We start from the raw sequence: 26,888 nt of genomic DNA on the forward strand, positions 1-26,888 counted from the left end.
TGGTAGCAGTGGTGATTTGTGCTGTACATTGGTTGCTGGACTGTTCTTGTCTCAACCCGTGGGAGTTGCATTCTTTCGATTCTCCTCCGCATCCCTCTGGGAGCGGGGAAGGGGAGAGCCCCCGGGGGGGGGGGGGGGGGAAAGCCAGGGGAGAATCCCCGGGGGGGGAATGGGGGCCTCGACTGCTTCCAGCACAGCACCACTCACTGGGAGCGAGTGAACAAGCTGTCTGTCTGGGTTTAAACCATGACAGTCTTCTTGGCGCCCAACACGGGGCGGGAAGAGTTGAGATAACAACAGATCTGCCCAGATTAATAGTCACTCGTCACAATGCTGACTTATTGGCTCTCAAAGTTGTTGCTCTTGATCTCGGAGGTTCAGCATGTCGTACCTTACTTACAGCTGGCATTTGCTGTCTTACTGTTTATCGGTTGGGGGCCTTGGGCTAAGGTTCTTGTCTCATTGTACTTTATGCTAATGACTTGTAATACAACAGGATCATTGATCATGAAACTGATCTGGCTTGCGTTCTCAGTGTGGCTCAGTGTGGTCACCACCTTTATACTTTGGGAGGTATATAAGAAAAGTGCTTAGCAATTAGTCATCTTTTTTCTCCTTCTCGGGTGGTCAACCTGTGAAGGAGACATTCTTTTACCCTCCCAGTCGTTCCCCCCCCCCCCTTCCCCCCCCCAAGACCTTTTACAGCATCATTTGAGAGTTTTGAAGTTCTTGAATGGCCTTTAAATACTGTTGAGACTTGTTTGCTGATTGGGATGGGCATCACCATGTTGGCACGCTTACAGGGTGTATTTTGCCCATGACCATTTTGTCTGATTTCAAAAGTTAAGCAGAGTGCAGGCCACAGTTTGCTTTTACTTGGAGGGGTGTCCAGTTCACTTGGAACCAACTGCCCCAGGGGTGGAAACATAGCCCTACTATTTGCCATGGACTGATCCCGACTGCACTTGAACAGGGGCAAGCTCCAGAACACCTGCAATATGTTGACAACATTATTGTGTGGGGCGATACAGTGGAAGAAGTCTTTGAGAAAGGGAGGAAAACCATCCAAATTCTGCTGAGAGCCAGTTTTGCCATAAAATGGAGTAAGGTCAAGGGACCTGCAGAGGAGATTCAATTTTGGGGCATAAAATGGCAAGATGGACATAGACAGATCCCCACAGATGTGATCAACAAGATAACAGCAATGTCTCCACCAACTAATAAGAAAGAAACGCAAGCTTTCTTGGGTGCAGTGGGGTTCTGGAGAATGCACATCCCAAATTACAGTTCGATTGTAAGCCCTCTCTATCATGTGACCCAGAAGAAGAATAATTTTAAATGGGGCCCTGAGCAACAACAAGCCTTTGAGCAAATTAAACGCGAGATAGTTCATGCAGTAGCCCTTGGACCTGTCCGGACCGGGCCAGATGTAAAGAATGTACTGTACACTGCAGCTGGGGAGAACGGTCCTACCTGGAGCCTCTGGCAGAAAGCTCCAGGGGAGACTCGAGGTCGACCCCTCGGCTTTTGGAGTTGGGGATACAAAGGATCTGAGGCCAGCTATACCCCAACTGAGAAAGAGATACTGGAATCCTATGAAGGGGTTCGAGCTGCTTTGGAAGTGATTGGCACTGAAGCACAGCTCCTCCTGGCGCCCCGGCTGCCCGTGCTGGGCTGGATGTTCAAAGGCAGGGTCTCCTCTACACATCATGCAACTGATGCTACATGGAGTAAATGGGCTGCACTAATTATACAACGAGCTCGAATAGGAAATTCCAGTCGTCCAGGCGTTCTAGAAGTTGTCATGGACTGGCCAGAGGGCAAAGATTTCGGAATGTCACCAGAGGAGGAGTTGGTGCGTGCTGAAGAGGCCTCACCATAAAATAAAATGTCAGAAAGTGAAAAGCAGTATGCCTTCTTTACTGATGGGTCCTGCCATACTGTGGGAAAGTGTCGGAGATGGAAGGCAGCTGTATGGAGTCCTGGACGACAAGTTGCAGAAACTGCTGACGGAGAGGGTGAATCGAGTCAGTTTGCCGAGGTGAAAGCCATCCAGCTGGCCCTGAACATTGCTGAACGAGAGAAGTGGCCAGTACTTTATCTCTATACTGACTCATGGATGGTGGCAAATGCCCTGTGGGGGTGGTTGCAGCAATGGAAGCAGAGCAACTGGCAACGCAGAGGTAAACCCATCTGGGCTGCTGCACTGTGGAAAGATATTGCTGCCAGGGTGCAGAACCTGGTGGTGAAGGTACGTCATGTAGATGCCCATGTACCCAAGAGTCAGGCCACTGAGGAACACCAGAGCAACCAACAAGTGGATAAAGCTGCTAGGATTGAAGTGGCTCAGATGGACTTAGATTGGCAACATAAAGGTGAATTATTTTTGACCTGGTGGGCCCATGACACTTCAGGCCATCAGGGCAGAGATGCAACATATAGATGGGCCCGTGATCGAGGGGTGGACTTAACAATGGACACTATTGCCCAGGTTATTCATGAGTGTGAAACGTGTGCTGCAATTAAACAAGCCAAGCGGTTAAAGCCTCTTTGGTATGGAGGACGATGGTTGAATATTTATACAAATATGGGGAGGCCTGGCAGATTGACTATATCACACTGCCACCAACCCGCCAAGGCAAGCGCCATGTGCTTACCATGGTGGAAGCAACCACCGGGTGGCGGCTGGAAACATACGCTGTGCCCCATGCCACTGCCCGGAACACTATCCTGGGCCTTGAGAGACAGATTTTGTGGTGACACGGCACCCCAGAGAGAATTGAGTCAGACAATGGGACTCATTTCCAGAATAACCTTATAGACACTTGGGCCAAAGAGCATGGCCTTGAGTGGGTATATCACATCCCCTACCATGCACCAGCCTCTGGGAAAATCGAACGGTACAATGGGCTGTTAAAAACTACACTGAGAGCAATGGGTGGGGGAACTTTCAAGCATTGGGATACACACTTAACCAAAGGCCACCTGGTTGGTCAACACCAGAGGATCTGCCAACAGGGCTGGCCAGCCCAGTCGGAACTTTTACATATTGGAGAGGGGGACAAAGTTCCTGTGGTGCATATGGCGAATTTGCTGGGGAAGACAGTCTGGGTTACTCCTGCTTCAGGTCAAAGCAAATCCACTCGTGGGATTGCTTTTCCTCAGGGACCTGGATATACTTGGTGGGTAATGCAGGAAGACGGGGAACTCTTGATGTATACCTCAAGGGGATTTGATTTTAGGGGGAAACAGCCAATGAACTTAATTGTATGCAGTTGCCTGCTATGTAATACTTTTGTAGCCCATCAACTAGATGTCTTCAGGGCATCAGCGACTAGCCCTGACTTCCCTCCTACCATCATCCCAACAGAGGATAAACTTTGATAGAACCAGACGAGTTCCGCACTAAAGGAACGACCGGTAGCAGCAGGCAACGATCCAATACTGCACACAGCCTCTCCTGCCCTGAAAGACTCTTACAAGAGATGGAACCTGACACAATGGACGGAATTGAATCGGCAGCATTATAGGAATTGGTCCATGCACTAAAAAAATGATCTCTTTCTCTTGGTCTGTGTGTGTATGTGGGATCTGAGCATGAAGTGAATGGTATGGAATAAGGGGTGGATACTGTCCTGGGTTTAGCAGTAGCAGTCGATTTTTCTCCTTCTTGGTAGCTGGTGCAGCGCTGTGTTTTGACTTTCAGCGTGGGAACAGTGCTGATAACACCAATGTTTTGAGTTGTCACTAAGTAATGTTTACCCTGACTTGTGAGGCTCATGCTCTGCCAGGGAGGAGGGGAAGCCGGGAGGAAGCAGAGACAGGACACCTGATCCAGGCTAGCCAAAGAGGTATTCCATACCACAGCACGTCATGTCCCAGGGTGGGGTGGTAACTGGGAGTTACCCGAAAGGACACGGGGTCTTCTGGGTCAGACTCGTTTTTTGGCAGGTGGTATCGTATTCTCTTCCCTTGTTATTTTCTCTTATCATTGTTGTCATTGGTGGTAGCAGTGGTGATTTGTGTTGTACATCGGTTGCTGGACTGTTCTTGTCTCAACCCGTGGGAGTTGCATTCTTTCGATTCTCCTCCCCATCCCTCTGGCAGCGGGGAAAGGGACACAGTCCTCGACTGCTTCCAGCACAGCACCACTCACTGGGAGTGAGTGAACAAGCTGTCTGGCTGGGTTTAAACCACGAGAATGATGAATAAGAAGTTTCTTATACAATACAAAGTAGCCTCTTCCACGGTAATGACTCCCTCCAAATTCTAAACAGCCAAAGAATTTGGATAAATAACCAAACCAAAATCCAACAGCTCAAATTCTGAGGTTTGCCTATTATCAGCCTCAAGATAACATGCAAGCAGAATTAAAGAAGAGTAAAGTAATTCAAAGTGAGAGGCAAGATATCAGTCTGGTAAAAAAATAATACACTCCACTCAGAGTCCACATACGTTCCATTGATCTAGCATTTTGCTATTGGTATGTATGTGTCATTCAAATAAGACGCATTAATCACTGAAAAATACTTCCTGAAAATTAATTGTTTCTACTCACACTCTCAGATGCAGATCTTAGCAGGTGAGCTGCAACACCATGTGCAATAAGGTTTCCAAACTACTAGCAACTAGGAGCTGGTCCTGAATGCAGAACAAAAACCTGAACAGAGCCTGATGCTCTACATGTGAAAGACAATAAGCAGTAAATGGGCCTGCATACCCGGGAGACTGGAAGCATGCTGCTCTGATATTACAGAAGCAGTACCCTGGAAGAGGATCAGCATCTTCTCTGACATGTCCATACATCCAGTGAGGCCTTCAAAGCTCCCACACCTGAAACATAGAAGTAGAGCTAATCTGCCCTCAAAGCCACTTGCCTGCTTCTGAACTGTCAGTGACAGGAACGAAAACAGAAATGCAATAAGATATGCTCTTCCAGGGCCCCATTTATTAAGTGAATACAAAAATAATATAATTTAAGTGCAGAGGCACAATAATCTGCTCCATGGCTAAAAGATATCTTGGGTTAGCAGTAAACGCAGTTCACAATGCCTTGTAAACAGACCTCTTTACAAGCAAGAGGCATACTGAAACATGACACACCTTGGATTAGAAGTTACCTGTTGCAGCAATACTCCCCACTTCTCATCTTGAGATTTCAGGGCACTTCACAAAACATTTTCAGAAGAGCCCATGTGAAACAAATGAAACACAAGCAACTTGCACTGTAAAAAGTTGAGAAAGTACCACAGCATGTTCCAAGCATGATGGCTTTTACCCCTTGTCAGGTTTGGTTTGCAATGAGAAATAACAGCCAAAGCTACTGTGCATTATGGAAGTTTTAAAAATGAATACTTCTTTTTAAAATTATTTTTACAGCAACCTGTGGCACAGCTGAATAAAAAATAACATTTTTCTTAATACAGTACATGGCATTTCTCCTCAATTGCACAAGTAAATTTGGAAGCGCTTTCAGTTTGTGTTATAGGCAAACAGGAAAGAAAAATAAGTCAGGCAGGCCTTCAGTCTCCTTTCCATCTCTCTGCCCACTGTTTTATCCCCACCCTTTCACATCTGAGAGTCCACATACATTCCATTGATCAGGTAATCCACCTGCGTGTAATCCTTCTTCTTGTAGCTCTCATAGGCCTGCATAAGGAAAAGAACTATAACAGTTATGAAAAACACCATACCAACTAAAAGCACTGCAAGAAGCAAACTTTTATCCACCAAGTACTGAGTCAGGGGCTCTGCTGCAATGAGAAGATACTCATTGTCTATGTCCTGAGTTTCTGCAAGGCCCGAAACTGTTGCTTTGGGTGCACCTGCTGGAACGATGGCTGTTGAAAAAATGTGAGCTGTTGACTCTATCCCATGCCCAGGCACAGTTTCTGCTATATGGGCAGTAATTAAAACTGTGGCACTTCTTGTAGAGCCCATATGAGAAGTCGATTTACTCAAGGATGTTGTGGCTATACGTGCTTCTGAATCTAGATTTGGCAATGTAACAGGGAGTGGATTCACAGAGTGAGAACTCTCCAAGGGTGTAATTTTCATGGCATGAGTGGAAGTAGTGGCAGATGTTCCTACAGCTGGTGGGATGGAGGTGGCCAGTGTTGTGGTCAGTGTCTTCAGGCCAGCTTCAGTAGTGGTGGGGCTACTAGAGCAGGGAGTGCTGGTGGTGGTGATGGCTGGATTAAACTGCTCTGTCTGACTCACTGGAGTACCTGAAGTGACAGTGAGAAGAGCAGAAGTGGGGGACAACCCTGAGACAGAGCTACTATTTCCTGATTTTTCAGTGGTGGCCACACGCTTGGTGACATGGCTGGATGTGGAAGCAGAGATGTTACCAGACGTGGGAAAAGAGGGAATGGATGACATAGCTGTAGAAAGATGACCAGAAACTTCACGGGCATTTGAGGCTTCAGCAGTTGTTTCATAAGCTGAAGTGAGGACAGTTGCATTTATAACATCTTTTGTTATGTCTGTGACAGCAGTGGTGGTTGCTATGGTGGTGGTAGCATTGCTTGCAATTGTTTCTCTTGCAGTTGTTGTTACGGCTGTGGCAGCAGTGTTAGTATTGCTTGCAATTGTTTCTGTTGCATTTGTTGTTACATTTCCACTGTCAGCCCCAAGAAAATCCCTCAGATGAATCTTGTGAGTTTGAACAGGTAAGGACAGGTTTTCCACATTGTTTTGGTCAACTTGTGCATTCAGCATCCTCCTCTTTTTCTGTGGATAGCTTTGGTGGTGAAACAGGATTCCTTCAAAAAGACAAAAACAATGAGTGTCGTAAGACTAAAACTCTCAAGATCAAATCTGACTTCAAACCCCAACATGCAAACCAGAACACATTCTGCAGCACATGTAGTACAACTGAAATAAATCAGTCCTAAAGTCAGCAATTTTTTTTTTTTTTTGGGGGGGGGGGGAAAGGGCAAGATGTTGTTTGTCATTTGTATTTGCCTCAGACCACTGGCATTTGCCCAACCAAGGAATTATCTCCACAAAAGGGGAGTAAGGAAGTGCAGAGTTGCAATGTAGAAGCACATTATCAACAGGAGTAGCGTTACAAGTGCCAGCTCCTGAGAAGAAGCTCTCACACTTTCAAAGTTACACAGCATCAACAAAGCCTTCATGCTTAGATTCATAATTTCCATCTCTCAAAACTGAGTGGAAATTTCCGCTTACACTTTCATACTTCAGAAGAATCTCCTTCACAATTAGTGACCTAGATTTATAGAGACCTAAATCCCATCAAAGACCTTTGCTTATCAAAGGTCTGTAGCTATACTGCAAAGAAAACTTTGCCAAGCCAAAAGAACCATGGACAAACTTCTTTTTTCTAAAAAAAAAAAAAAAAAAACCAAACCCAAACCAAAAACAAAACCACAACAACAAAACCAACCAACCAACCAAAAATCAACAAAAAACTTGGGTACAGCAAACTCTTGAAACATACTGTAGAAAATTGATTCCCCAGTTTCCAACAAGCTCCATTTTGTTGTTGTGTCACTTAATTAAAATTGAAGACCCTGGCACTGTAAAGTCACCATGAGCAATTGCTACTAAGGCTGCTCCCATTATAGAAACAGCCTGCTGCCTCTGGCGCAAAATCCTGCAATCTCTGGAAAAGCAATGCCAAAGCATTTTTCCTTTCTCTTAAAAAAATGTAAATACATCTGTTATGCCTTTATGTTCCAAAGGAGGGTGCGTGGAGTGCAAACAGCTTGAATGAATGATGTGCTCAATATGGTGACAAACTGTTACTCAAAGACAGATCATGTACCTGTAAGTGCCAGAGTCCTCACAAGGCTGAAGAAACAGTTTTTCCAGTGGACTAAGTTCACCTACAGAATCGTCCTGCAAGGCATCTCGCAACCCATTTCTCTCTGCGAAAAGCCAGTCAATGTGTAAACACAGGCATTTAAAGCAAAAGGACAAGGATCCTGGATTTAGCAGGAGCCTGAAGCATGGAATTACCTCCAAGCAGATCTTTGATGTCTCGTTCCCCAGCATTGTGGCACACACTCAGCTGGTGACAGCGGAAGAGGATGCAATAATTTTGGTAGGGCACAAACCAATTACAGTGATGGTTACCTGAAAACAACAGAGAAAATAAAGTCATGTTATCACAGAATGGTTTGGGTTGGAAAGGACCTTAAGATCGAGTTCCAACCCCTCTGCCATGGGCAGGGACACCTCCCACTAGATCAGGTTGTCCAAGGCTCTGTCCAACCTGGCCTTGAACACTGCCAGTTAAAGAATCTAACCAGTTGGGTCACTACACACTGTATACTGAATGCACTGCTTCAGGTCTGTAATTAAAGAATTAAAAACAAAACTAAACCCCAACCACAATAGCTGGAAGGTCAGGCCTTAAGGGATCCTAACAGCCTTAGTGAAAACAACTGGAAGATTAGTTCAATCAATATAGCTGCTGCAGCCTACCTACCTGCTTGTCTTTTGGTATCAACATCTCCTAACAACAGCAATTTACTCACCCAGACAATGACAAAGAGAGTGCTGTACAGTTTGGACCCATCTAAATGCTAGCATTAATCCACATGTCTGAATAGGGGGGTAGGGTGAGGGGAAGTGAGCTGTAACTGAGAAGCCACTCATCACCCATGGGAGAGGGCTCTCATCTCAGTGCTTGGAGTTCCACAGAAATTTACTCTTCATTTGCTGAACCAATTACATTTCAAGAAATTAAAACCCACTCCTCAGAAATGAAAGCACATTTGGATGTGCCCCAATTCCAAATCCCACCTCCTGTCCCTCACCTGACAAGCCACACTAGTGGAGAAATGCAGGCCATCTACTACTGTAAATCATGCCATTTCCCATTTCTTGGGAAGGGGAAAACAAAAAGCCACCAGCCTCTCTTGCACTGGCTACTTGTCTAAGTCAGTCAGTTCAGAAAGATCAAGAGACAAATGTGGTCAGCATCATTAAAACACCCTGGTTTCTGATGCCTTCAGGATGGTATCCAGCTGCTCATGACTTCCCTGTTGCTCCCCAGGAGAACCAGAGACCTCTACTGAGCTGTACTGATTAATACTCTCTCATGCAACTCCAGACTGAAGCTCCAGCCGACATGTACACTGCAAGACACATGCCACCCAGTGGCTCCTTTTTGCTTACTTCTAATTAGGAGACAGAAGGAAAAAAAAAAAAAAGAATAAAAATGTGGAAGGACAACAAATGTTCTTCAGAGCTATTCTGAAAGGAAACTATGTAGGCAGATGCCAAGGTTTTCCCTAAAACTGGTTTACTTCATGCTTAAGCCTGCTGCTACTGGAAAGAAACTGCAGATACACATAGGCAAACAGAAGCCAGGTAAGCAGCTGCACTGTGGAATTAGTGAGCAGGAATATTTGCTCTTGCAGCCATGTCATATTTTTCCTTTATTTTTCCCAGAGTATGCAGGATAGCCCAAAAGTATGTTCTCAGAGCTAGATTGCTCAGATGACCAGGATTTTCCCCTTCAGCTCTGGACTGGCTGCCATAGAAGAAACTTGAGAGAGCTCTGAATATGGCTGAGGATGCAAATGCAAGAGCATGGTCTTACCTTCCAACACAAGTTCACCACATTCATGAAGCACCTGGGAATCCTGGATTGCCAGATCTTTGCTAAGATGCTTGCCCTAGCAGTATCTGGAGACTTGAACCCATTGCATTAGACAACAAATGGAGGTTAAATCTACTACCCATGTTGTCAGCCCTAGGGAGTTTTGCTGCTTTTATTAGCATGCAATTGAAGTGTCAAACTGTTTCATGATACTGATACAATCACAGAATGGTTAGGGTTCTGTTTTGTGATATGTTAGTTTGCTAACTATGTACCCTGGCTGATGCTGTGGGTGCTTGAAGGCAATGCTGGAATAGCTAGACCAGCAAACATTCCCTTTTCTGCAGAGCATATCTGAGACGTGAATATACTAGCAAAAGTTCTTCTTGTGACAGTTACACTACTCCAAGTTAGTGATGTGATTTGTACCCTTGCTGTCATAACATCTGCAGAATAGAGCCTAACCAGCCAGGAATGTTATTTTTCCACTTCTCCAAGCAACGTAGCTGTGAGACGCCTCCCCATGCAACCTTGGCCTGTAAGTTAACACTACACTACCTTAAAAAATAACAACCACTGCTCCTTTACTGACAGTTACATAGGTATAACTATTCTGACACCTAAGCCTCAGGCCTCACATTTGTAATGAAAGAAAGCACAAAAATAAATAGGGGAAGGTGGGAATGGAGAACAAGAGCAGTAATGCTGATCTTAAAACCTGAAGTTGTTTTTTGGTTTGTTTTTTTTTTTCTTAAAGACATTTCAGGTCCTTCTTTCTATGCACATGGCTAATACACTGATATGAAGAGCTTGCATATTTTCCATTTCCCTTGACACCAGGCAGTGCAGCAGATGGGCCATCAAGTAACAACTAGCAATAAACTGCTTCAGTGGGTTTAATACAGAACATAAAACCTTGGTTTAGTTTTGTGTCCATCCTGAGGGTGGAAAGGGTCACCTAATTCCAGAGGGTCCACCCCTTCTGCCCAATAAAGGCAACACTCAACTGGACTTGCTCTGTACAAAACAGAGCAGGAGAGAACAAGGTGAAGGGCATAAAAAAAAACGTGGTTGAAGTCAGTCACAGGATGAAGCATGCACTCAGATCATCTCCCAGCCCTGACCATGGACTAAATTCCTCACATCCCCAGGATGAGGCAGCTGATAGCAACTTTTCTACCCTTATCAAAATATCAGGAAGTTAAAATTACATGGGCAGTGTTTAGAGATTCTCAGGTGGAACAGACAAACATGCAGTGCTACATACCCTAAGTGTCAGCAAAGTCGGTGTGAATGTGTCATCTTTCTATGGTTTACCACCTTAAAAAGCAGGAGTTTTCACAGCTCTGGTGCCTGGGAGACAAACCCACTCATCTTTTACCTCCTAAATAAAACAGTTTACAAAGGTGCTTTCTTTCCACCACGAAGGGAAGTCTCATGTTTAAAATAAAGGTTTGAAACCACTGGGCTTTAGAAAAAGGCATCTTTATGATATTCCTATCAATCCGATTGTCAGACATTCATCCACCTGAATCAAGGTCTCATCTTCACCACATTATCACCAATTGTTTGTAGGTGCCACAAGCTTTCAAGTGTGGCTAGATAAGATCAGGGCCTTCATAAGGACAATTCTGAAAAACTCATTTAGAAGTTTAATGCTTTTTAAAGACACCAGAAGAAGAAAGCAGAAGGCTCTCATTCTGCAAAACTTGTTTAACCCTTCATTGCAGGATACGATTGGTTTCTTCTGAGGTAGAAAAACCACACATAAATACCAGTGAGCACAGACTACTCATCCCAGTGCAGCCATCTACAAGAGCACTGTTCACTTGCAAACATCTGGCAGCATGGAAAAATCATTTTCAAGTCAAGTGACCTAACACTGTTTGCAAGCTGCCAGTGCTCACCAAGAACACATGCATGCTGTTTCTTACAGAAGGTAGAAGGGCCCTGGGAAATGGTTGTTCTGGATTCAGTTTAATCAGTTATTTAGCACCACTGGACTGCACAGAGCCGCCGTAACTGTAAATGCCTGTAAACAACTGAAATTAAGAATGACAGTTGTCAGGGAAGCAGAGGAGACCTTTAAGGAACAGAAAACACAGCTGAAATTTCAGCTAAGGGACAAGACCTTCACCTGAAGCACCCAGGCTTTGACAAGCCTGCCTGCACTCCTTTTCAGTTGTAAGCATGTTTATTCGCACTACATGGACTCCTCTCCCTTTCAGGACAGAAAACCTGTGCTCGCATATACAGAAAGAGATCAGCAGGAAGAATACAACGGCAGTCCACATCTTCAGGGTTGGCCTTTGTACTGGGTTCAGCAGTAGCAGTCATGTTTTGTTTTTTTTTTTCCTTTGTGCTAGCTGGTGCAGTGCTGTGTTTTGACTTCCAGCCTGAGAACAGTGTTGGTGAAGTCAATGTTTTCAGTTGTTGCTAAGTGATGTTTACCCTGACCAAGGACTTTGTGAGGCTCATGCTCTGCCAGGGAGGAGGGGAAGCCGGGAGGAAGCAGAGATGGGGCGCCTGACTCGGGCTAGCCAGGGAGGTATTCCATACCACAGCACGTCATGGCCGGGGTGGGGGGTGACTGGGAGTTACCCGGAAGGACACGGGCTTCCGGGTGGAACTCATCTTCCCTGCCGGTGGTATCGTATTCTCTTCCCTTGTTATTTTCCCTTATCATTGTTGTAGTTGATAGTAGCGGTGGTGATTTGTGTACATTGGTTGCTGGACTGTTCTTGTCTCAACCCGTGGGAGTTGCACTCTTTCGATCCTCCTCCCCGTTCCTCCGGGAGTGGGGGAGAACCCCGGTGGGGGGGGGGACACGGACCTCGATTGTTGTCAGCTCGGCACCACTCACTGGGAGTGAGTGAACAAGTTACCTGACTGGGTTTAAACCACGACAGCCTTGCAGAGAGGCTTCTTTTCCCAGGAGCAGCTCTTTCTTATCTCGCTTTCAATCCACTGCAGTATTCCTATTAAAAAGAAGAAAACAAATCAATTTATATCAAGCAATTTTTATATTAAATACACTCCTATCAGCAGGAATGGGAAAAAAATATATACAAAATGAAAGCAAGTATCATTACACACAACATACAGGCAAGGATGCAGAAGCAGGAAGAAAAAACCATTCCCGAATTCACAGACAGGCACTTTCTTCAAAAAGGCTACTTTGGTCTTCTTCCCTCAAGCCCCAACAGAGAACAGTTCAAGTCAAAAGCCATGTATAAATGGCAAAAATCAAACCCCACAGGTGTAGGGCAGCACAGAGATGATGCTTTTTGACACGTTCTGGGACCCATAATATTGTTCCCAGGCTCAGCAGAAGGGTTTGCACCAGCTAAAGCACACTGTTAGTATGGGAACTATAGTCGTGGCTCTACCCTTACACTAAGTCAGTTGAAATCAAGCATCAACCTTAGTTGATTCCCGCTCATTGCAAAAAAAAAAAAAAAAACCTAAAAGAAACTTTGACTGAAAACAAGCAAAAGCCAATATTTCAGGTCTTCCGAAACATTACACACACATGATCTGTTGCTGAGGAAGATTCACACCCACAGTAAGGCTTCCCCACATAAAACAATGAATAGGCTATGTCTTTTCTTCGTTACCAATGCACACATGAAACACTGTCCCTGTGGATGGGCCCTCACCCTTCAAGTCGCTGGAGCAGCTTCCATTGACTTCAGAGCCCATCATCAGCCTCTACCTGAATTTACCCTGTTTCCAAGACTTATAAAACTGTATATGAGTTCAGCCTGAACAAGACCAACTGTAAGTCTCTTCCTTAAGCAGTTTTAAGGTGAACTTTCCTCCTCATCACTGTAGCAAGCTTTGGTCTTCATCCTGCAGTTCTGAGGAGAAATCTCATAGCCTTCAAAGAGAAGATTGCTGAGATTCAACTCCCCGTGACATCTGAGAGATGTATGTGATGACTGCAGTTGAAGATGCAAAGACAGTTCACAACACAGAACGAACAGCATGTGTGAACGATATAAATAGCATAGTGAAAAAAATCCAACAGTCATCAGTAAGACCCTGATCTAGCCATCCATGCAAGAAGTTTCACCCTGAGCTCTCAACTCCAGTCCCAATCATGCCTGTGAATTTAAGAATCTGAGTAAGAGCCTTTTTTTTATCTCCAAGAAAGCCCAAGATAATGCTTACTAGCCTTGACTCCCATATTACAACATTCGGATGCTTCGTACCATGAAACTTCTGTTTTGAAATTTTCCTCTACTCTACATCCTAAAGCCCCAAACAGGGTAACAGAGTTTTAGCTTCAAAACCACCCTGCCTGAAAAAGGGTGAAATATAAACAGCAACCCCAAGCTTTGCAGAAGACACAACGTGCAGGTCCACCTTAGACTACCAAGGAGTCAAAGATGGGGACAAAACTTTATACTAAAATGCAGTGCCTCAAATTCAGCATCCCTATTTGCCCTACAAATTCCTAAAGGAACTTAAAGCCTCCTGCCTGCCTTTTTATTTAGGCTAGTAAAAGGAGTTACTTTGGCTGTTGGAAATAGATGGAATATTTGTACATCTGCTTCCCCAGAGAGCCGGGGAGCCTGAAAGGACGAGACTGTAAGGTACCTGGGTACTTGCACCGCTGACCTTAGCTTATGCAGTCCTCTGTGGCTTTCTCCCTGCAATAAACGTGCACAGCATCATGCTCGTTTGTGTGAGCAGCTTTCTCTCTGCAACCAAAAGTTCACGTCTGCGTCATCCCACCTTGCAGCTGAAAACATTTCTAAGTCTGATCTGACAATGTAAGGCTTGTAAGGGAAAGGCAGCTCACCAGCCCCATCTAGTCCTGCGTACCAGACTGTGCCTGGTGTCCAGCCAGCACAAGCTTTGCTGAGGGCTCTCTCCCACTTCACACTGTGCACACACAGCTCAGACTGACTTTGCTCATTCCCTCTCATCACTTGCTCTTCCAAATGCACCTTAGAGAGGAGATAACCTGTGTAATACATAACCGCAGCCCCCGCAGCACAGTACCCAAGAATGAGCTACACAGGAAATCAACCCCATGTTTTCAGCATCATGCTGGTAATATGAATTTGTATTATTCAGGCAAGGTAACTTCAACACTTTTCCCACTGTTCTGAATTACAAGGCACTTCCACAAGTTTACCTTAGCCTTCAGCACACTCTTGCTGTCACTGTTAGCATAAACTGTAGCTTAATCATTGAAAACTCCTGTTGACAAGACTGTGAGCAGGAGGGAAAGCAAGAGAAGATGTGAAATACTCTGCCCACAAGAGATTTTCTTAGAGCAGACAGATCCTTAGTGATCCCATTTGAAGGTGAGATGGGATCTACAGACAGCCTGAACTGCGTTCCTGGGTGACCTGGGAGTACACCAAGTTTGGGACCACTGCTGAAAGTAGATTTTCTGCATGATCTTTGTGACCAGAGAAGCATCATACATGAACACCATTTTTGCAAGCCCTATTGAAGTGCAACTGCTGGGTCTTTGAACTGCATCTGCAGGTAAAATCAGAATAAATCAGGCATATGGACACGAATCCTGTCCTAAATAACCCAGAAGAGGAACAGATTGACTGTGTTTTGAGAAAAGAGAAGGCTAATTAGAGCAAAGGGTGTTTGGAAATTTAGCTTAAAAGGGAAAAATAAATTGTCCTGCACATAGTTGGTCTTCTGCCAGTTTGTGCACTGTGATATTTTCTCTCTCATTGCAAAAGCACAGATCCGTGTTTCATTAATAAATGAACTTTATTCTCAAGAAGAGTCCTGTTGTGCGGGAAGGTGTTTAAATGATTTTTGGTTTAGACATGTGTCCTGGGTTCAGCAGTAGCAGTCATGTTTTTCCTTGGTGGTAGCTGGTGCAGCGCTGTGTTTTGACTTCCAGCCTGAGAACAGTGTTGGTGAAGCCGATGTTTTCAGTTGTTGCTAAGTGATGTTTACCCTGACCAAGGACTTTGTGAGGCTCATGCTCTGCCAGGGAGGAGGGGAAGCTGTGAGGAAGCAGAGATGGGGCGCCTGACCCGGGCTAGCCAGGGAGGTATTCCATACCACAGCACGTCATGGCCGGGGTGGGGGGTGACTGGGAGTTACCCGGAAGGACACGGGCTTCCGGGTGGAACTCGTCTTCCCTGCCGGTGGTATCGTATTCTCTTCCCTTGTTATTTTCCCTTATCATTGTTGTAGTTGATAGTAGCGGTGGTGATTTGTGTTGTACATTGGTTGCTGGACTGTTCTTGTCTCAACCCGTGGGAGTTGCACTCTTTCGATCCTCCTCCCTGTTCCTCCGGGGGGAGGGACGGACCTCGGTTGTTGTCAGCTCGGCACCACTCACTGGGAGTGAGTGAACAAGTTACCTGACTGGGTTTAAACCACGACAACATGGTTACATGCATTACAGTCAGAGACCCTAGTGCAAACAGGATCCTAAGAAGGAGAAAATTGACTGCTACTGCTGAACCCAGGACGCCGCCACAGGTATAACCTGCTGCTGCGCTGGGGAGAACGTCAAGGGGAGAACGCTGCCACTCCTCTGAGAGGCCTGCGGCACAGTTTTCCTTGTGCTTTCTGTGTCCTCTTTCTGTCTCTCCCCTCTTTTTCCCTCAGGTACAAGTTTGTCATCTGCTGTCAGCTTTGCACCCTGCAAACACAGCTCTGTGCACGAAGACCACTTTCAGTGGCCGTAGGTCAGCATTCTTGTGAGGCGATCTTGCAGGTCCATGAACTGCCTCATTGCCTCAGCTTGGGCATCCGGATCCTGTGCCAGATGCTGGAAGAGGTTGAATGGCTCGGCTCTTTGCAAGGCTGGGGGCAAGATGATCTCCTCAGGAATCTTCTCATTCCCAAAGAAGAAGTGGTCAAGGCGTTTCTCCTCCAAGCAGTGGCACAGGTACCGCATGATGTCATCCAGCCTTAGCAGGAAACGTGTCTTGTGCCAGCCTGACAGGGGTGTGGTGTTCAGGAGGTGCATCACCACTGTCTTCAAGGTACAGCTGGAAAAGCCTGTGCCCACCAGAGTGCGGGCGCAGAGCTGCAGGCATCTGAGGTGGAAGCTGCCATCTGGGGCCCGCCTGGTCGTCAGCTCAAAGAACTTTGCCTCTGCCACAGCACAGCTCAATGTCCAGGTTGTGCTTGGGGTGAAGATAGCCTCACTAGCCTGGCTGCTCAGGAAGATGTCCGAGTCCCCTTGCTGCACGCCCAACATAATTTCAATGATGGCTTCCTTCTCTGCTCTTGCTATCTTGAATTTGCAGGAGCGGCTGTAGGGCAGCATAGTTAAAAGCCACTGGTGTGAATGAGGCAGAAGCACCCAGCATGCTTTCACCAGCTCATGAAGCCTGCAAGCTGTTTTCTCCACATCTAGGTAGGAGCCGGTGCAGAGGGTCTGTAGGAGGCTGCGGCCCTGATACATTCTCAGCTCCTCATTGTCGTGGTGGAGGAAGCACAGCATGCCCCCCTCCAGCTGCTCTGCCAGGCATGTACACTGCAGCTCCACGCGGATGCGGAAGTTCCTCTCTGGCACCTGCCCCGGACTGCAGAGCTCCGGGAGAAAGGCGTGGCCAGACGGGGGGCCCAGGGGCACAAGCACTTGATAGACGATGTTTTCTTCATCGGGACTCCAGCCTTCATGTGCGCTGCCTATGCCAAAGCATGGTTCCAGCACTGGGAAGGAGCTGTCTGACAAGACTTGTCTGGCAGCAAGGATAAAAGCATTCACAAGGCTCCTCACAGATTCAGACACTGTGAACAGGTTCTGATTAGGCCATTGTATGTGCTCCTCAAAATGCCTTGTCAGGTCCTTTGTGTATTCACTTTCTTCCTCTTCATTCTGCTCTTCCCGCTCTTCCTCTTCTCTACTGCTGCTGCTGGAGCTGTCCTCTTCACTGCTGCTGCCCTCCTCATGGCTCCTCCTGAGGCACCAGCAGAGCCAAAGAATCAGGAGGAGCAGCATGCCAGCAATCGCCCAGAATTGCCAGTGCTGCAAGGCAGCAAAGAGCAGGCCTCTCCAGGCCACGGGAGTTTGCTCCTTGCTCCTCTGCTCCTGGCTCTTCTGCTCCAGCTCCTGCAGCAGCCGAGTCGTGTCCCGGCTCAGCTGCTTGGTACGGTGCTCCATGCGGCCACGTGTGGCTTCATCCATCTCATCACTGACGACATGCACATTCAGGATGAGCTGTTGCAGAACCCAGAGTGAGCGGTTTGTGACAGCCATGGCCTGCAGAAGAGAGAAAGAATTCAGTGTGGCTGGGAGGGAGGGAAGGAGGAAGGGAGCTGGTGGCGGGGGGAGTGGATGCAGGAGCCGCAGGGAGCTGGGGACAGGCAGGAGAGGGAACGAGGCAGCTGGGAGGCAGCAAGGGCTGCACCCAGGCCCGGTGCCAGCAGCAGCGTGCCCTGCCCAAGGCGCTCGCAGCCAGGGCCTCGATGCAGGGTGAGCACCCACCCCCGGGGGCCCAGGTTTCTGCCCCGGCCCTTGTCCAGCCCAACCTCCCCTCTGCGTGCGCACTCACTGCTGTCCCAGGCTGTACTGGGCCAGTGCTGCCTGCTGGCACCCTCATATCCATCCCCCCCTGTGACTCGTCCCCTGTGATGTCACAGGCACTGGGGGTGCACCGCAGTCCCGCCCACACAACCACGGGCCAGCTGCTTCCCACGCCACTGCCAGAAACGCAGTCCTGGGCCTTGAGAAACAAATCTTGTGTTGACATGGCACCCCAGAGAGACCTGAGTCAGACAATGAGACTCATTTCCAGAACAAACTTATAAACACTTGGGCCAAAGAGCATGGCATTGAGTGGGTATATCACATCCCCTACCATGCAGCAGCCTCTGGGAAAATCAAACGGTACAATGGGCTGCTACACTGAGAGCAATGGGTGGGTGAACTTTCAAACACTGGGATGCACATTTACCAAAAGCCACCTGGTTGGTCAACACCAGAGGATCTGCCAACAGGGCTGGCCCGGCCCAGTCGGAACTTTCACATACTGTAGAAGGGGATAAAGTTCCTGTGGTGCACATGAGGAATTTGCTGGGAAAGACAGTCTGGGTTACTCGTGCTTCATGTAAAGGCAAACCCACTCGTGGCATTGCTTTTGCTCAGGGACCCGGATATACTTGGTGAGTAATGCGGGAAGACGGGGAAGTCCAGTGTGTACCTCAAGGGGATTTGATTGTGGGGGAAAACAGCCAATGAACTTAATTGTATGCTGTTGCCTGCTATGTAGCACTTTTATAGCCCGCCAGCTAGTCTTCAGGTCACCAGTGTCTGGCGCTGACTTCCCTCCAATCACCATCCCAACAAAGAATGAACTTTGAAAAAACAGACCAGCTCAGCAGTGACCGGATGAGTTCCGCTGTGTCTTCAGCAGGCAACAATCCAACACTGCACTGTCCTGGGTTCAGCAGTAGCAGTCATTTTTCTCTTACTTAGTAACTGGTGCAGTGCTGTGTTTTTGACTTTCAGCCTGGGAACAACGCTGATAACACCGATGTTTTTAGTGCTTGTTCGGTAATGTTTACTCTGACCAGCGACTCTCTGATTCTCATGCTCTGCCACGGAGGATGGGAAGCCGGGAGGAAGCAGAGACAGGACACCTGACCCAGACTAGCCAAAGGGGTATTCCATACCACAGCATGTCATGCCTGCTATATGAACTGGGGGCAGTTATCCAGAAGGGCCAGATCACTGCTCGGGACAGGCTGGGTATCGGTCGGCACGTGGTGAGCAGTTGTATTCTCTTCCCTTGTTATTTCCCTTATCATTGTTATTGGTGGTAGCAGTAGTGGTTTTGTGTTACACCTTAGTTACTGGGCTGTTCTTCTCTCAACCCGTGGGAGTCACATTCTTTCGATTCTCCTGCCCATCCCTCTGGGAGCTGGGGGAGGAAGGTGGGGGAGCGAGTGAACGGCTGCATGGTTTCTGGGTTGCCGCCTGGGCCTAAATCACAACAGTTTATTGTGGTGCCCAGCGTGGGGCACAAAAGGTTGAGATAACAACAGATCTGACCAGAGTGCGTCTAATCGTATTGGTGACAAGCATTCATTGTTTTGGATTAATAGTCACTCGTCACAATGCTGATTTATCGGCTCTCAAAGTTGTTGCTCTTGATCTCACAGTTTCAGCATGTCGTACCTTGCTTACAGCTGGCATTTGCTGTCTTACTGTTTATCGGTTGGGGGCCTTGGGCTAAGGTTCTTGTCTCATTGTACTTTATAGTAATGACTTGTAATACAACACAATCATTGATCATGAAACTGATCTGGCTTGCCTTCTCAGTGTGGTCACCACCTCTATACTTTGGGAGGTATATAATAAAAGCGCTTAGCAATTACGCATCTTTTTTCTCCTTCTCGGGTGGTCAACCTGTGAAGGAGACATTCCCTTACCTTCCCAGCTCCCCCACCAGACCGTTTCCAGCATCATTTGAGGGTTCTGAAGGTGTTGAATGGTCTTTGAGTACCCCTGAGACCTGCCTGCTGATTGTGACGGGCATCACCGTGTTGGCACACATACAGAGTGTGTTTTACCGATGACCATTTCATCTGATCTCGAAAGTTAAGCAGAGTTGGGTTTGGGCCTTGTCTAGGGTTAGACCATGATATAGGAGGACCAAGAGATTTTCCCCGAGGCTGGACAGTCATGAGTCGCAGGGTGTGTGGGACAGTATGGGCAAGTATCTAGGCCAGTGGGCCCCTCCAGTTCCTCTCTGGAGGAACAGGTGAGTGAATTTAAAGAGGAGAGCAAAGGTCAAGGATGATCATCCCATGAAAGCTGCGGCTTCAGTCTCTGGTGAGCAGATTCCCAGATGGAGCGGAAGAGCCGATTTTACTTCAGCTCCTGTGATGAAGACTAATCCCTCTCAACAAGACGTAAGTGACCAACGTGATGACCATTAGAGGGGCCCTGCCTCCAGCCAGGTGGAGGTAGGGGATAATCGGATTTACTGGACTGTGTGGATCAAATGGCCTGGCACATCAGTCCCACAGAAGTATAAGGCACTAGTAGATACCGGTGCACAGTGTACCCTGATGCTATCAAGCTGTCAAGGGGTGGAATCCATTTCTATTTCTGGAGTGACAGGAGTCACCATGCCACTTGTAACTGTCCAATCTCTGGGCAACTCTCTGGGTGTATTCTTAAATAGTTGTTTAACCTTAAACAAAACCTGAGCTGTATGCAGCAACATGCTGGCTCCTAGCAAAAGGACCAGGTTGCTTTCAAGGGTGCTCAAGGGCTATTCAAAATTATTAAAAATTATCAAACACTACTGTATTCAGCTTAGAGGAGAATGAAGCTGTTGCAAGGAAGGAGGAAAGGAAAGAAGGAAGAAAGCTGAAGGAAGCTGTCTTCCACGTAGATTGGCACTCAGAGGAGAAAAGTCAAAGGCGTAATTATTAATAGTTCCCAATAGATGACTTCCAAAGTACAGAAATTATGACAATGCTGAGTACACATACCAGATTAGTTTCACAAGCGGTGTTTCTATCATATCATAAACCAGTATGACAAAGTACAACAAAATTATAATCTTAGCCCAAGCCCCAAGGATAATCAACATAATCAGAGGGAACACATACTGCAAGTAAGGTATCATATAACACAACCCTACAAACAAGCACAACAACTCTGACAGCAAATAAATCAAAATCATGGCCAGGGACTATTAAACCATTATGGTGAATGCTCACAACAAATTTGTTTTAACATGGTCTAGTCAGATCTGTCGTTATCTCAACCCTTCCAGGCACATGCTGGGTACCAAGAAGGGGCTATCAAAAACACAGCATTGTACCAGCTGCTAGGAAGAAAATAAACTCTATCTCACATGAAACCAGAACATGCTGACAACCAAGTCACCTCACTTCCAAAGCTATCTCTTTCATTTCCTCAACTCCATACTTGCTCAGATTTTGTCCTCTTGAACTTAAAGGTAATCTTATGTTGTAAGATTCCCTTCTGCCCATTTCTTTCAAGCAACCCCGTGCTTCTGCTGCTGCTTGTGCTATTTGCAGCTATTTTCATAGCACTTTCAGCTTGATGATTGTCCTGGGTTTAGCAAGTAGCAGTCAGTTTTTCGCTGGTGCAGCGCTGTGTTTTGACTTTCAGTGTGGGAACAGTGCTGATAGCACCGATGTTTTCCGTTGTCACTAAGTAATGTTTACTCTGACCAAGGACTTTGTGAGGCTCATGCTCTGCCAGGGAGGAGGGGAAGCCGGGAGGAAGCAGAGACAGGACACCTGACCCAGGCTAGCCAAAGAGGTATTCCATACCACAGCACGTCATGCCCGGGGGTGTAAGCGGCGAGGAGAAGCAGACAGGCCAACCCAATATGGGTGATAAGCAAACTTCTACTTTATTTGTGACGCAGTTCACATATATATAGGAGTGGTATTCAGCCACTCCTCCTAGGCACACCAGTATTGGTTAGCCCCACACAGCTTCCTCCACATTCTCCTCCCATGTCCGGTTTCCGGTTACCTGTGGGGGCCCCCCCCCCGCCTTGCTCGCACAGTCCTCCAGGGCTCCATGGCCCTGCTCTTAGAGTCATTCTGCAACAATTCCCCCCTTTTTCTTTGTGCGAGCATGGCATTGTGGGTTATTCTGTTCACCTGTTTTATCACACAACTATAAGCAAGTCTAATAGCTACAATGATTAACCTAACAATGATACATAAGTGCAGTACTTCAAACAGCAGTGTTTAACTCAACCTGTAATGCCCCGTGAAGACAACCATCTAGTTATTCCTAGGATATTGCTCATTTACTATTGCTGGGTAAGCTGAGCCAGGGTTTTCAGCTGTGCATGTATCGAATTAAAATGACCAGAAAGATTTATACAACACATTCCATCAAACTCTTCACAGCCATGTCCCTGTTCCAACAACAAAAGGTTCTGCAGTGTTGCATGTCTTAGAGAGTCAACATTTAAACAACAAATCAGAAATTGCCTTCGATGTAGTATTTGTCTGCTTAGCAACTCAGTCTGCTTAGTTGAGCCAAGGCCCCGGCTGAAGCACTTACAGTGATTTGGCATATTATGATTGGATACATGTTTTGGAAGACCCTTAATGACTAACATATAATTGGTTAAACACAGGTGTGAGAACTCAACCTTGAAAGCTTGCCAACAGTCCACAGTTCTCATTAACTTGGTGAATTCCAGCCTCTTATCTTGCTTGCTTAAGCTTCTTCGGGCCTCTCATGGCCTTGCTGTACCTTTCAGGACTATTCAAAGTTTATGTACCAATTATGCATTCTCCCATGAGAACACTGTCTCCACATCTCCCCCCTTTTGTTTTCTCCAGTAACAAGTTGCTACTACAGCAAGGCACACACAAATTTACATTAGCAGAGTAACTATTACAGGGTGCAGCAGCATGTTGAAGATGCTGATGGCAGTGAGGGACTAGCCAAAGAAATTTCTTACCAGTGGAATTCTCCCACCCTCTTAATTTGTTCTATCACCTGCTTTATAAGACTACCATTGTATTAAAATCTTTCTAGCTTTTGCCTTAGCATTTTCTAGCAGCTACTGCAAATTTCCACACTCTAACATCTCTTTTACAAGTGACAAATCTATACAATGCAAGGTGCAGTTTCTTATTAGCAACTAGCTAGTAAATACAGGTGGTTTTATACACAAAATCACAACCTCTAATAATAGCTACTTTACAAGCACACATATTCAGGATGTTACTTTTCAGTTGTCCCCAAGTGATGTTTTGCAGTTAATCGTTCTTTCTCTTCCTCTATCTCATTCTGCTTGGGGTATTCACGGTCAGCTCCTTTAGCTGAGGCATCAGGTTTTTCCATTTGTCTGTCCAGCTCATGGCAGGGCTTGACAAACTTTGCAGGCAGTCGCCATGGACCTGTAGGCAGGAGGACACAAATATACCCCCTCCCACAGGTTATCAGTTCTTCAGTTCTTGAGAAGTAGACAGGTTAAATGCAGCATCATTACTCTCTCTCTCTCTCCCCCCCCCCCTTTTTTATTTGCAAAAGCCATCCTGCTGGGCAGCAACAATAGCGGCCTGCCTGCTTCAGCAGCAACCATAAATACCCTCCGGCAACCACACCTTTATGTTAACCCTTTCATGCCCGAACTGTTAAACAGCTACCCGTTGAAAGCTTTTACATGAACCCAACAACAAGAAAAATACACAGAACACCGTCTGCCCTCAGCACACACATACAAACACACGCGTCTGGGATCCCACAAGCACACCACACAATATTTGAAGCACAAAATCCAGACAATCATTACTCCCACTACAGTTCCACGTACAGAACATGGCACAAGGACCCTGTGGAGACTAACAGCAAACCAGCTCCGAGAGGCATCATTGCAGTGCGAGGTGGCAGGCTCAACCTTAGCGGGTGTCCCCACAGAGGCTCTGCCTCCCCCACATCGTATGAGGCTTGGGCTTTTATACTGACCAAAATGCACACTCATTCCGACAGAGGTGGCCAGCCTGTGCTGGAAGAAGTGGCCAGCAGTATCTACAGAGGTCTCCAAGGGTTGATAGAAACCTGGACATACTTATATTTACCAACTTCTAGTACATGAGTATCACAGAGAAACTGTATGGGCTCCCCCTGTCAATTGCAAGAAAAAATCATAACATATACAGCTTGAGTGTAAGAGGATTTTAACGCATACGTGGTCACTGTTTGTCAGGCCTCCTTAACTATTTTGAGATCAAGAGCTTCCCACTCTTTAGCCCCCTGCTGTGTAGTAAATACAGGATATGCAAAGATGCCCATTGCAGAAAATTCCCCAGTAATGATCACATCCTTGGTTACCCATTGTTACAGCTGAGCGTCTCCAGGGCCAGTGAGTCTGAGCAGACCGACCAGGAAGATGAAGAGTCAGAGTCTGGAAGCAGAGGATATAAATCTGGCTCGGATTCAGGGGATTCGGGGGCTGATCCTGAGCCGAACTCAGGGTCTCCGTTGCTCGCAGCTGTGTCTTTCTTATCAGATGTCTCCCGTTCGGTATGTAGCCATCTGCAGACCTGGCTTCTCCGTAACTGAGTTAAAAATTTCCACTCTAGGGCATAGTGGGTTGGAGAGGCTCGCAGTTCCTTTAAATCTCCCGCTAGCGCATGATCCCTATTTTCTACTGCGTGCTTCAAAATGGCACCGCAATCGATCTGGCGCCGAGGCACCGCCCTCTTTCTTTCGGATTCCTCGACATTTATCATGTGCATACCTTCCAATATACTTTCTCTGTCCTTTTCAAAGTCCCTACTTTCGGAACTGGGGTGGTGGGGGAGCAGGGGGTTACACCTCCTCCGCGGCACCTTCTGATGGAGGGGGAGAAAAGGAAGGGGGGAGGGGGAAACCCTGTGCTCCCGCGAGTTGGGGGAAACGAGTTGTAATCTTCCCCTGGTTTCAACCGACCGGGGACGTCTGTTCCAAGTTTCTTCATTGCTACCACGGCAGTTTTCTTTTCTGCCTTGTATCTTTTTATACAGTTCATTACTTCTCTCTGTGGTTTACCGAGTTTCTTTGCCGTTTTATCATCATTTAGCATTGAGTCAAATAGCTCATCACCAAACTTTCGCCACTCACTCTCCTCAAAAACTGTATTAGGATCTACAAAAAATCCCTTAGCCTTCCCTTCAGCCACTAGACCTGCTAGCTGCTTTAGAGTCTCAGGCTCAATTCCCCGCTTTTATAAAAAGCACTGTAATAAGATTCAGTCAGCTGATCGGAGCTAGCCTAGCTAGAGCCGCAGCCGGCAGGCTTCAGCGACCACGAGGGTCAACGGAGATTAGGAAAATCAGAGGGGATAGCGCAGAGACATCGTGATTCCCGACATCTCCCGATCCCCGAAGCCCCAGCAGCCCTTGCGAGAGCGCGGCTGACGTGCCGGGGGGCGTTCCCACAGTGACGGTGACCACTCCGCTGCCCCTTGCCTTGGAAGAGCCTCTGAGAGGGCAGCGACACCACCAGGCGCAGGGAGGAGCAAGCAGGTCGTGTTGCTGACCCTGTTGCTGGTGTCCCAGACTGCGGACCAATATGGTCGCCTCCAGAAAGAGAGCTTGCAGTAAGGTGACTGCAGCAACTCAGACAGAGACCCCGTCCCAAACCGTGGCTGTTCAGGTCTCTGGGTGCAGGGAGTGCCAGAGCCTGCTGCTGCCGGAGGAGGGAGGACAGCATTCCACCTGCGTGAGGTGTGAGCAGGTAGAAGATCTGCTTAGCCTGGTGGCAAAACTTAAGGAGGAGGTTGAGACGCTGAGGACCATCAGGGAATGTGAAAGGAAGATCGACTGGTGGAGTAACTCCCTGGCGTGCCAGTCGGAACGGTTCCAGGGAGATACTCCCCAAAAGGGGAAGGACCCCCTGCCTTCTCACACAGAGGGGGATGGCCCGAGACAGCCCCTGCCCTGTAGCTGTTGCACAGAGGCAGGGGACCAAAAAGACGACGAGGGTTGGAAGTGAGTTCCACTTCGGCGTTGTGGGAAACCCTCCCCCCTTCCTGCCCTGCTTCCCCAGGTGTCCCTCCGTAATAGGTTTGAGGCCCTGGATCTTGAAGGAGATGTAGGTGAGAATGTGGGGCAAGGCCAGCCCACAAGGCCACATAGGAAAAGGCGGTCGACTTTGCACCTCAAGACTGCCTCTGTTAAGAAAGAAAGAAGGGTCATTGTAGTAGGGGATTCCCTTCTGAGAGGAACAGAGGGCCCTCTGCAGCAACCACGAGATGGTGGAATTCAGGATCTTGTGTGGTAGGACCAGTAGAATAGCAAGTAGAATTGCAACCCTGGACTTTAGCAGGGCAAACTTTGGCCTTTTCAAGCAATTGCTAGGGGAAATCCCATGGGCAAGGCTGCTTGAAGGTAAAGGGACCCAAGATAGTTGGTTGACATTCAAGGATTGCTTTTTCCGAGCTCAAGATCGGAGCATCCCGACACGTAGGAAGTCAAGGAAGAGGGCCAGGAGACCTGCGTGGCTAAATAGGGAATTGCTGGGTATGCTCAAGTGGAAGAGGAGAGTTTACAGGTCATGGAAGGAGGGGCTGGCCACTTGGGAGGAATATAAGGCTGCTGCTAGAGGATGTAGGAAGGCAGCTAGGATGACTAAGGCCTCCTTAGACTTAAACCTGGCGGGAAGGGTCAAGGACAGCAAAAAGAGCTTTTTCAAATACATGGCAGACAAAACTAACACCAGAGGCAATGTAGGCCCACTGATGAACGGGATGGGTGCCCTGGTGACAGAAGATACAGAGATGGCAGAGTTACTGAATGCCTTCTTTGTCTCTGTCTACTCTGCTGTAGGCAGTCCTGAAGAGCCCTGTACCCCTGAGACCTTAGATGA

At 47.2% G+C, this 26,888-nt stretch overlaps 2 protein-coding genes across 2 annotated transcripts; both read right to left on the bottom strand.

Annotated features, from left to right (window-relative positions):
* Positions 1-4,921: 4,921 nt before the first annotated feature.
* LOC133263610 (uncharacterized protein C11orf24-like) lies at positions 4,922-11,878 on the bottom strand. Its single transcript, XM_061443450.1, has 3 exons — positions 11,712-11,878; positions 7,984-8,100; positions 4,922-6,764 (listed from the first exon to the last, which is right to left on the bottom strand). The coding sequence occupies exons 1-3, from the start codon at positions 11,866-11,868 to the stop codon at positions 5,569-5,571; spliced, it is 1,470 nt and encodes a 489-aa protein (XP_061299434.1). The 5' UTR covers positions 11,869-11,878; the 3' UTR covers positions 4,922-5,568.
* Positions 11,879-16,244: 4,366 nt separating this feature from the next.
* Positions 16,245-17,780, bottom strand: LOC133263616 (inositol 1,4,5-trisphosphate receptor-interacting protein-like 1). The gene has a single exon (XM_061443458.1). The coding sequence runs from the start codon at positions 17,778-17,780 to the stop codon at positions 16,245-16,247; it is 1,536 nt and encodes a 511-aa protein (XP_061299442.1).
* Between the last annotated feature and the right edge of the window lie 9,108 nt (positions 17,781-26,888).

Source organism: Pezoporus flaviventris, unplaced genomic scaffold (assembly GCF_033815535.1).
Source record: "Pezoporus flaviventris isolate CSIRO_AGI_PZ_B2104156 unplaced genomic scaffold, CSIRO_AGI_Pfla_v1 ptg000373l, whole genome shotgun sequence".
NCBI lineage: Eukaryota > Metazoa > Chordata > Aves > Psittaciformes > Psittacidae > Pezoporus > Pezoporus flaviventris.

Bases quoted from the DNA above. Each gene is read 5' to 3' on its own strand.
- LOC133263610 (XM_061443450.1), bottom strand. From the start codon at position 11,868: ATGTGGACTGCCGTTGTATTCTTCCTGCTGATCTCTTTCTGTATATGC. The intron at 8,101-11,711 runs GTGAAGGTCTTG...TGTTGTTTTCAG, and splicing joins TCAAAGCCTGGGTGCTTCAG to GTAACCATCACTGTAATTGG. The intron at 6,765-7,983 runs GTAATTCCATGC...GTCTTTTTGAAG, and splicing joins CATCAAAGATCTGCTTGGAG to GAATCCTGTTTCACCACCAA.
- LOC133263616 (XM_061443458.1), bottom strand. From the start codon at position 17,780: ATGGCTGTCACAAACCGCTCACTCTGGGTTCTGCAACAGCTCATCCTG.